The following is a 12,479-nucleotide window of genomic DNA, read 5'->3' on the forward strand; positions in this document are numbered from 1 at the left end:
AGAAGAAATAAATGAGCCATGAGGGGTTAAAAATTAAAATCCAATACACATTATTGGCAAAATACTGATTTTTCATGAGAAGTGATTTTTATATTTTTTTATTCTATAATTAATGTAAGTTTATTTAAACCCAATAAATGTAATGTACAATGAGTTATAGTAATTTAAAAAAAATTAATATTACATTTTTAGCATTTTTTAGAATAATCTACGATTTATATCTAAATACCATATGGAAAAGGTTTATTTTAGACTAACCAGTTATTTTTAAAAGCGAATTTCACCAAAAAACAGTATGTTTTGATCTATTCTGATAACTTCAAATGATTTCTCATTTTTTCCCATACGAATCAATGTATCATTCTATTTTGTAAATTTCGGGAAAAGTAAGTACGTATATATATTAGATATACAACCATTATATATAAATTTTACGTTTGATTTTATTTTGTACTATTTAGTAGTACTCGGTATTTATTTGATATTTTCTTCCATATTATAATTTATAAGCTTATGTAGCTTATGTAAAATTTAAAATTGTGCATGACATATATAAATAATATTGATGTACACTGAAATGATATATTGTTTCTGTTCTTAAAAGTTGATATACTTTCTAAAAGTAAATATAAAAGTTCAAACCGTGGATCGAATCGTCAATTTGAAAGTGAAATATGTTTTTTGTCTCTAGCGTATAAGTAGTAATATATTTGTGTTCATATAAATCGTGACCCCGCTATCAAATGGTATATGTTTTGTGACTAAGATCTGAGCAACACATCCAATGGATATTCAACACTAGTTTTGCTACATTATGCTATTTAGTATGTAAGTATTTTATATGGTTTATAATGCATGAATAATCTTTTTCAACAAGCATGCTCGTTCATATTTCTCCCTTAAAATTTGAAATTTGGAATTATTAAATATATTTAAGTGCCGAATTTTAAAATATTTAATTTTTTTTTTATATACGTATTATATATTATATATAAACCTCTAAAGATTATCCTGCGATGATAAAAACTTTTTTTTTTTCAAATGGGTATTAGTATCATTGATCTAATACCCTAAGTTCTCAAGTTTAATTAACTCAACATTTATTCGATTGAATTCCGGTTTAAATACATTAAGATTTTGAAAAAAATTCACCTTCTTAAAGATTTACACGAAAAACGACGGCTTATATTTGGAAAAAAAAAGTTTATATTGTATTGTTACAACAGGATATAACTTAAATGGTATAAAATATCTAAGTAGGTGTTTGAATTTTAAAATAATTAATTAATGAAATAAAAAAGGGACGAGTATGCTTAATGAATCACCCTGTATTTAAAAAAAATCTTTTTTTATCATTATTTTTATTTAATGACGCGTTATTATTATTCATTTTCCCGTGTATTTTAAACAATTTTTTTTCTAGAATGCTTACGCTAAGTTAATTAATAATTAAACATTTTAAATCCCTCAATAAACTTAAAACTCTTGGTAATCTGATAAGCACGAGAAATAAATAAATTCCAAGAATTAACTAGTCGTTGAAAATTATTATAGTTTTGTTTTTTATTTTTTTTAAGTAGGTATGTTTAGAATTAAACGTTTATTTATTTGTATGGCTTATAGGTAAATGGTAAATATATTTATTTATTACATTTCAATCATACATGTTCATTTTATACCAATAACGATAGTACGTTTTTATCGCTATAATTATTATAGTCACAACCAACGAGCCGTGCTTTAATGATAATATTAAATGAGAGGACAAAAAAAATTTAATCGGATACTAAAAAATATACATAACATACAACTCATACGAAATAACTAGAATTCACATCGTTTCATTTTTAATTTGAATTTTTCTATTTTTAATAATTAAAACCATTGATAAATAATATGTTTTGAATGTGCAGCTTGAATTCGCTCCGACCCTAGCTATTTTCAATTTTTTTTCTATTCGAAATTTTCTCATTATTTCTCGGCTCGATATAGTTAACAGTAAAACGACTACGTTAGTAGAATACATTATTATTTTCATTTAGGGCCTCGTATTATTATAATGAAAGTATTAGCGTGGAAAAAAACAAATTAAACGCTGACGGAGAGAGGTTGTTGATATATTATCATGTGGCACGCGCAAACAACGTTGTACAGTTGAACCAATATACTTTATATTATAATATTATTAAAATTAATCATTACAAGATGTAATATTATCATATCATGATCAGTTTCCGCCCTTGCTCTTAATGGGAATATAAATTAATATAAATAGTATAGTTCAAAATAGTATCGTTTACCGTCTGGAAACGTCAACGTCTATATGAAAATATAAATAAAATATACATTCAAAATATAAAAAATAAATAAATAAAAATAATGGAAATGTGAATGATGATCGGGACCTGTAATGACGAAGCCTCGGATACGCCATAATTCATTTTCTATTGGCGATTTGTGACTGTGGCAGCGTCCTACTCTACAGATTTATCTCACCATCACAACTGTAACACACACACATCGTGCATTTTGCTAATTTTCAGTTTTTTTTTTTTTTTGATGCTATGGGTATGATTAAAAAAACATGACAAAAATAGGTAGGTAGTACAAAAAAAAAAAACGTATACAAATGAAATAAATATCAGCTTTCAATTAATATTAGTTAAATAAAGTTTTGTGATAACTATCCAATTATATCAATAATGCTACGTTCACAATATATATAACTGTTAAGTATTCCTATAGGTAAGTATACTATTGTATTAATATATTTATTAGGGCTTGGAATATACGAGTATAATACTAAATAGTGCACTATGATAAAAGTGTATACTGTTATAGTTGTCTTATACAAAATAAAAATATCCCTACAATACAAGGCTTATGAAATATAATATCTAATTACGATGTATTGTAACAGTATTCGTGTTTTGTTTTATTAATAAAAAAAATGTTGTTCATCAAACAATAATAATTGTAAGGTATAACTTGTAAAGTACCTAACAACCTACGTAATGCTTTTTATAACTGTAATTCGGGCTTATGGCACTTTATACATACCAAACAATTAAATTGTTAAATTTAGCACAATGATAATCATTAATCATATAATATATATATTGTAGTATATTTAGATTTAAATTTTAAATTTTCCTGTTGAATATACTGAACCAATTAAAATATTTTTATCGATATTTCAAACGTTTGCAAATAATAAACATTTAGTAGTTTGATATTTGATGATTATATTTCAAAATATTAAACGAAAACGTAAATAACCGTACGAAATTATTGCTATAATTATTTCATATAGAAATATACTATTTCAAAATTTAGCTTTACATTTTCTTGTAGTGACCAATTACCACGTATAAATATTATTCAATTTTAATGTAAACTTCTACGCAATATAGTATTGCTAAATATTATGTATTTTTTTTTATCATGGATTTAATTATGTATGTAGTTTCAATGTCAATAAAAAAATCTCATGTGATTTGAACTGTATAATAAAATGTAAACCTATGGGTCTGTGGTAAATGGTAATGGAAAATACACATTATCTGACCCTTGAAAAATAAATGTAATGAATTGACAATATAGCGAAAAAATTGATCAATTTTTTCGTTTGAAAAACAAAAACAAACATACATAGACCAACGATTGCATTACATTCATTAAATATTTATGTTTAAAGTAAAAGCAAACATGGTAAATTTATTACATAGTGGCTTATATAAATTTAATATACCATATTATACCTCTTATTTGTTTCAGTTCATATACAATTTGTACACTATTAATAACAGTCCTATAATAATGTATATAGACGATTTTTACATGCGATTATATTATTATATTCCATATTAATGTTTATTTATCTTTATAATACCAGGGCCTGGACACTGATAAAAACAAATACGGTAAAGACACCTTCTTAAAATAAAACCAGATTTCATAATTTTTGTGGAATTGAAAAATCTATTTTTCAAATTAAATAGACATCTGCAATCGACACAATTATTACAGAATATTATAATCAACGCGATAATATTTGATCATATACCATTCAAACCGTACTAAGAAACCAGACAGTCTGGCACATCGACGAAATGCAATAGTAATAATAATATTATAGTGCTCGAGCGTTGTGATATTATTAAATTTCGAGAAAACGTCTCGAGACCATCTCTATCGTAGAAATCCGCAATTGCCGGAATCCGTTCAAAACTACTTTTTTCCCTCGAACTCAAACAGTCCGTGACATCTGCGATCGAAGTTTGGCAACTACACTTCGACAGCCGTCCGACAGATGGCGCTCGGCATTTCGATAATTATTAAAATATTATCACGGTGTTTCCGAAGCGCGTACCGGATTTCCGGCAGATCCTGTTCATCCCGGGTCATCTTCGGCTTCTATTTTCGAAATTACCGATGCGGAGGGAGGCGGAAAACTCTGTCGTCCGCTACCGCACACACATACACACACACACCACTGGCGACCGAGCACGTTTTTCCGACTATTATTATATCGTTCGCGCTAATGACTCGGGCACCACACACTGACGGGCGGGAGAGTGCGAAATAACGACAACAATGAACGCGGCGTATTGTTTTCTCCCCCACTCCTATCCGCCTGACCTTCACCCAGTAGTCCACATGAGGGTCGGGTAATGGCAAACCTTCGTTATTTTTGATATCACTGCGTCTTTCTGCACCCCGCAATTATATAACTATCATCATTATTATTATTATTATTATTATTATTATTATTATTATTATTACTATTACTGCTGCTACTACTGTTATTACCACGCACTCGTGAGTGTGGTCGGTCGACAGGGGACACCACCGCGTTTTTATCTCCGATAGTTCCGAGCATCGTATTATAACGACCTGCTACGGAATACGCCCATGTCCGGACTGGAAACAGTGCACTATACAATATAATAATTGGACCATGCTCGACGCACGTATATATATATATAAAATACTGGGTAACAATAATAGAAACAGGTACCTAATACATCACGTCGTGTACATATGTGTACCTATAATAGTACGACATGACGTATGATAATGATACACGCGTATAATAATAATAATAACATTACGTGTGTTTTGGGACATTGTAATATTATATGATATCATTATTATGGCACCGTCACTGTAGGAAAGTATAAAATGTATACTTGCAATACCGTAGATGCCCGTAATTATGTATTATGTACGTAGACCCGTGGTGTGCGTCAGCGTAACGAGTGCGCAACGTATACTACACTGTGTCCATCATCATCGGCACGTCATCGCTTGTCACCTAATTATAGAATTATTTTATGACGCGTTAGGACTCTACGGGACTGCCCTACTCGAAGCCGAGTGTGCATACATGACGCGGGTCACAAGCGATGACGCAGATCGAAACCTTTTTTGGTTTTAATTTCGTCGTTTTTACAAGCCGATCGGCGGACGGTTATTGTAAACGATATTATTATAATATTAATATTATAATTTACATAACTATTATAGTTTTTAAGTATTATACTATAAGGTGCTGCAGTTTTAAGAAACCACAGGCAGTGATGACGTTTGTCCACGTATAAACCTATGTACAAGTATAAGCAGACCTATAGGTGAATTTAAAGTCGGTTGTTGGTGAGATCAGTTAAGTTATTGCTATACTTGACATTATGTTTTTTTCGTCATACTATTGTTAATACATTATATTATTATTTATATTAATTTTAAATAGTTATATGTATTTTTATTAGTACTATTATTACGAATGTAGAGGTTAAATTACTTTACTAGTACTATTACAGTAATTTACAGTGCATTACTAAATATTTGTTACTTTTAAATTATAATAAGTAAACAGTGTTTAACAAAATCAAAATCATTACATTCATATTACATTTTTCACTACCTTTCAAATTAGTTTTCTTTTTTAAATGATAGTTAAATATACAAGTACGATAACATTCGATTTTTTAATGGTAGATAACGAATTGGTTTTTCGCAAAAATAATCACTAATGACGTCGCCGGTTATAGTAATGTGGTAGTATGGTACTACCCATGTGATCGCCAGATATTTATAACAATATTTCAAATGGTTAAATATCGTTGGTATAGTATGCAAGTGTATGTTGTAGGCGAATTTCCTGATTATAAGTTAAAGCAGATTACCCCGAGTATAATATAAAATATATCTGATGGTCTTTGTTAATAAACGATACTCACTTGGTAACACATATTTGTTATTGATCAAATCAATTTAGAAATTACACGCGTTCCTTTTTCCTTCTTTTGGTATATTTTTTTTCATTATTGTTATTGCACAACATCCAAATGAAACGCCTTTGAAATTCCACCAACATTAGATGATTGATTAAAAAATATTTCCAATTGAGATGTTAAAAAATGTATGACTTATGTATATTTAATTATATTTTTTTTCTGCTTTAATTATACATGTAATAAAATACGACTGTATAAGACTGTAAGAATATTAATAAAAAATATTTAAAACACGTTGGTAAAAATGTGTATTTTTGTATACAAAATGTAACAATTTTACAATCGATAGTGAAACAGTTGGTTATTATAACATGTATGCTATTAAGAGATAAGCATGTATATTGTTAGCTTAAAAATTATTATTATCGTTGTCGTTGTTTTATTCTTTAATGAATTAAATAAGTTTTACTATAAACATTTATTCCTTATATTACGAGAATGCATTTTAACATAACCACTTTTTTTAAATTTATTCTTACGTTGGGTTTAGAATGAAAACTTTTTTCCTATCCTAAATTCTAATTTTATTTTAAAATAAACTAAACAATTTTTATCATAACCAAAAAATTTACATTTTAATCTCAACGTATACTTGGACGTTTATGTTATTCTATAGATTTAGTAATTTTCATTTTTAATATAATTTAAATATAAATATATTTTATAGTAGGTTTTATGTACTTTGTAGTACATAAAATAGACGTATAATAGGTATTTTTTTTTTTGTTTTTGTTTTTGTTTGATGTAAGTACTGAAAATAACTATAGAAAATTGTATTTAGGTACTTTGCATTTTATAAAAATAATAATATTTCGATTATAACAAAATTATAAAAAAAATAATAACAATATTATTATAATATTATGATATAAACTATACACAAGTACCCCTGAATTGCCTATATAAGGCGCCGTATTACACTTTTCATTAACATTTTATAATATACATGCATTGAATTTTAATAATTATTTAAAAACAATGATATTATTCACGTTTACAAACAACCCTATGTCAGATTGTTTTTATTAAAAAATCTATAACTATGTTTAAAATGGAAGTCTCCACTTCTTATTTTAACAATAATTACTATTGTTACATTGTGTGATAATGATATTATTATATTATATTGAGTTTTACAAAAATGCGTACATCAAATCCATAGATAAGCTTATAAATCACACTTGGTATGCTATTTAAAAAATTTAAAGTTTAATAATTATGTCATAAAAATAAATAATCAATAACCATTGTAAATACAAATTTCAATTTTAATTTACCTCGCCTTATCCATATTACCTTTGTAAATATATATTTTATATGGAAGTGTTTTATTCCCATACCTATTAAATTTCAATGAAATATTAAGTTGATCGCTATAATAAATATATGGAATTTCTTATAAAAGATACTATTGGATATTATCTTTGATTTATTTTCTTTAAATATGTACCTATATTTCGCAAATATGTAACAATGTTAAGAATAAATAAAATGATATTGATACGCTTCCTATATATTGCAGAGATAGGGAGAATTATCACATTATAGATATTGTTATTTTTTAATCAAATTAAGGGAACACTACTTTCGTAAATTTGAGTATTTATTTATTTGTAATATTGACAAATGCATATTTTTGTGATATAGAATTCAATGGAATTTTAGGAATTTACTATAAATATAACGGTGTACTATGCAGTACATTTTTTGTTGTTGTTATGCCTCTGACTTTATTATTATTATTCTTTTTTTTTATGATGATTAAAATAATAACATTTTTTGCATAACGATATTTGCTGTTTTTGCTAAATCTAAATACCAACCCATGTTGGTATACCCTCTAAATCCCTTCGGGAAATCGTCGATATATTTAGACAATTCAACACCATAACAACTATATGCGCAATAGATAAATTGTATTATTATACAAACAATTAAATTAGGTATATAATATAAAAAAGTCGTTGTTTATTTTTAGCGAAAATAGTATAATATTATATTTTGCTTTTATAAATTTTAATTTAAGTGTTCATTTATGATAATGGCGACGATAATGGAATAAAAAAAATGGGTTTATTGTATTTTAAGTGTAAATATTACACCCTTTCAACGTCGTCCGGTTGTATTGAAGTAATAAACTTTCATCAACAAAGTACGTCCGTCAGTTTTGGCAGATAATTTAGAATGTGTATACAAGATATATATAGTGAAGAGTTGGGGAGGATATTTTTAGGAACCGAATTCGCGTAAGAGGCTTATCTGGTGCAGATAACGACGTAGAGGTGGACGTTGATGGGTACGATAAAAAAAAAAACTATGTAATATATGACCTTCCAAATAAAACGATAAAATATATTGGGATACTGGTCGTGTAGTTTCAGAGGTACAGGTGATACAATCACAATTAGGTCGTATATATACAGCAGTATCCTTCATCTCAGGATACTTTACAGTCAGCTCTATGTCAACGCGGAACCGTCATCAATAACGACCTCATCTGGCCACACGTTCTATATTGACAATGTTACAAACTTATATTTACATCTATTCTCCCGTTTTGCTGTTTTTTTGTAACCTCATGAGGTTAAATATAAACAATCATGACATTTTCTGTCAAAAGCAAACAATAATCTCCAAAGTATACATAAAAAAATCGGGACCAAACTGTAATCTTAAACAAGTTAAAAGAATATATTTTTATTAGGTAATATCACTTTAATAAATAAACAGTTTACTCGCAAAATACCTTTTTAACAACGTTTTTTAGCCCTTAATTTTATTTATACAGGTCCAGTTACTCCACTATGTCTTATTCAGCCAGATTTAATTTTGTAAAAATTGAAAATAACTAACTTTATACTTAAATAAGCATAATATTGTCTGTATTATATTATATTTGTAATATTTATTGTATAAATTAAATTAATTTAACTCGTAGCTTGAAACATTGAATGGTTATCAATCGATAACCATTATAAAATACAATTATAGAGGTTTAATAATAAGGTTGAAAGCATCCAATCGAATAATGGAAATGTTTTTAAATTTAAATCTGTGCTTGTAATATTTTGGTATCAATTATTATTATTGTGATCATTTATAAATATAATTTTTTTATTTAAATTTTCCACCGCGTGATACCGTGATTTGTATCGACAGGAAATGTAATAAAATTACCAAAGATAAAGCCAAAGGTTAAAGCATGTATACAATATAATATACACGGGTATAATAATATATACGTCACATAGAAACCTGCATATTGTGTCCCTGTGTGTGTTTTCGGGCGAGAAAACGTTGTCGCGTGCGCAACAATCCCTCGCGGGCACATTAATCATTTTCCTGTACTTTCCGGGTGCCCTCCTCCATTAAAGAGATTAATGCCAAATTTCTTTACCCCTCTACACACATATATATATACACACACACACATAAACACACAGGCAGAAGAGGTCTTTCCAAGTTTCACGAACTCGTTATGCACTACAAACACACACACACACACACACACACACACACACACACACACACACACACTCACACTCACACACACGCACCTCAGGCACATCCCATCGGTTAAGTATAAAGCACCACGCAACATGGTGTTGCGGAAGAGAAGCAAACACTTTGTCCTCCTCGCGTGTGCGGTGCCTAATGGATTTTCTAATTTCGCAATCACACGTGACCGGAGCTGGAGAACGCGGGAGGACACCCGTTTCCAAGACGGCGTAGCGACGACACGTCACACGCCGCGCCGTCGTTCCGTGACAAGTAAATGATCGACGACGACGGTATTCACGATCGGATCAAACTCGTAAAGTATACAGTATAACATTATAATAATATTGTACATGTTATATTATATTATTTATAACCAAAATATATATATTTCATTTTTGGCACTATGCGGAACATCAGAACATTGTAGTGTACTGAGTAACGATGAAGCATTAGGAAATCGCAGTTATGTAATTTCATTTTTTTTTCATAACTTCAATGAATATTGTCGTCATGCGGCTATCACTTGCTAACACACTACAATATTTCATCGGGTAGCTTTTTTTGTCGTAATATTAAACAATAAATATTATATTGAGACCATCATCAACAGGTTCTGAATTTAAATTTAAGAAAAGCTCATTTTTCCTCTATCACAGTTAGTTGCCGTAAGCGCCTAACAGTCAGCCATCTTCTAAATAAATTGCACACCCATAGATAAGTGAGGAAATAAATATTTTCAACATACTACAGTGCATACTAGTGCATTACCGAATCATTATTAGTTATAACTATTGATACTCAAATGAATCTAAGTTTTAATTATTATTTTATTGTAAAAACATTACGACTTAAGTATAATGTAATAAAATTATGCTTGCAATTTAAAATTAAATTAAAAATATTAATAGTTTTTAATGTATTGTATATATGAAACTATGAAAGAGCCTGGAAATTTTGTCATTTTGTAAAACTATGTTTCTTAATGTTTAATTTTTACGAACAAAACTGAAAACACAAACTATTATTACGTCATTAAAAGAAAGAACAACTTACTATAATTTATTATCATGTGTATATACATATAATTATCATATCTCGTTTCTTTAGACTTGTACAGTTATTTCCCGACCACACCAACTATTTGTGGTTAGAAATTATGGCTTAAGCATACCATTTTTGCATAATATACTATTTCCCTCATTTTCAATCCCCCCCCAGATCTTAGAAATAGTTCAATATTATACGTACTTAATAAATACTAAAATAATGTCAATTATTGTAATAACCAAGTCTAATGGAATTGTGTTCCTAGATATTTTCTTAGTATAAAAAAGATACCTTATAAAAATAGAACTGAACTAATACTATTCAATTACATAGTATTTTTTTTTTTTTAATAATGCATCGAATAAAATATTAAATTAATAATTTTTTTTTTTTACTTTTTATGTGTTGAAGAATATACTTTGCAACTGATGTTGTATTTATGGTATTTTTAAAAAGCATATTATTTTTGTAATTTTAAATAATTAGTATGAACATGTCATTCTCATGAAATATGTGCTGTACGTGGAATACATTTTTACTTAAACGCAGTGCATTTTATTATTTTTAAAAATAGAAATTTTGTATACTGAAAAATACATTATTTAAAAATATCGAATATTTAAGCATGGTTTATTGTTTATAATCATTTAAATATTCAATAAGAGTAGTGAAAATACAGGCGAAAGTAGTATTTATAGTATTTATGGTTAATGTTTAAACAAAATTATCAGTCCTTTATACATTGTGATGCTTTTACATAATAAATATTGGTTGTTATGCGAAATATTTTGGAGAAAAAAATTGTTTCATAATATGAAACTAAATTATGAGTTTTTATTTAAAAATAATAATATAGTATATAATACAATACTATGAGTAAATTGTATGTATACTCATAGAACTTAATAATTAAGATAATTGACAAAAACACGATTGCTTATAAAAGCATTTACAACGAATGTAAATGTATAATTAAAACTCAACAATATTATGACATACAGTATTCCATTAAAAAAATCACTCTATATATATATAATATATATACATCATTTTATAAAATAGTATATTAAAATGTAAATTAAACATGCGTTTACGAATAAATACTGCGATGTTATTATTATTATTATTTTTTTTTACAGTATAATACTATACGTACATGTCATTGATGTCAAATTTGTATTCAAACTTGAGTGTTTTACCCAACTCTAATGTTGTTTTAACATACACATTCAACCAACCTCGTAATTAACTCATGTTCATGAAAACGCCCATATAAATCAATTATAGATGCGAAAGGGCGAGTTTGTTATGAGTTCATATACAAGAGCTTTTAGAGTGATAATTAATTTTGCTGTCGTGGCTCTGTTTTTTCATTTCGAGTTTGTGGATTTTATATTAGAGTGAATAGATCGATTTTCTTATGACTATAAGCAACCTCAACAAAAGTCTACACAACACAATTGTTTACTATTAACAAAAACGTAAAAAACATTTAGTGTTTTATTATTATTATTGCTACTTTGTAAACGCGTGTACTTAAATTACACACTAGTTTGTTACTATAAATATTGGAAATGTTCAAAAAGATCATCAAAGCCATACTCTATTACACTTGTTTGTCATAAAAAAAAC

General features: G+C 27.8%; 1 protein-coding gene across 1 annotated transcript in view; it reads right to left on the minus strand.

The window, feature by feature from the left end:
• The window catches only part of LOC132919840 (uncharacterized), a 249,795-nt gene that overhangs the window by 135,297 nt on the left and 102,019 nt on the right, over positions 1 to 12,479 (minus strand). Inside the window, exon 4 of the mRNA XM_060981725.1 lies at positions 2,406 to 2,504. Coding sequence (XP_060837708.1) covers positions 2,406 to 2,434 — 29 coding nt within the window. The 5' untranslated portion in view covers positions 2,435 to 2,504. The remainder of the gene's footprint in view (positions 1 to 2,405; positions 2,505 to 12,479) is intronic.

The sequence above is a fragment of the Rhopalosiphum padi genome, chromosome 2 (genome assembly GCF_020882245.1).
Source record: "Rhopalosiphum padi isolate XX-2018 chromosome 2, ASM2088224v1, whole genome shotgun sequence".
Taxonomy (NCBI): Eukaryota; Metazoa; Arthropoda; class Insecta; order Hemiptera; family Aphididae; genus Rhopalosiphum; species Rhopalosiphum padi.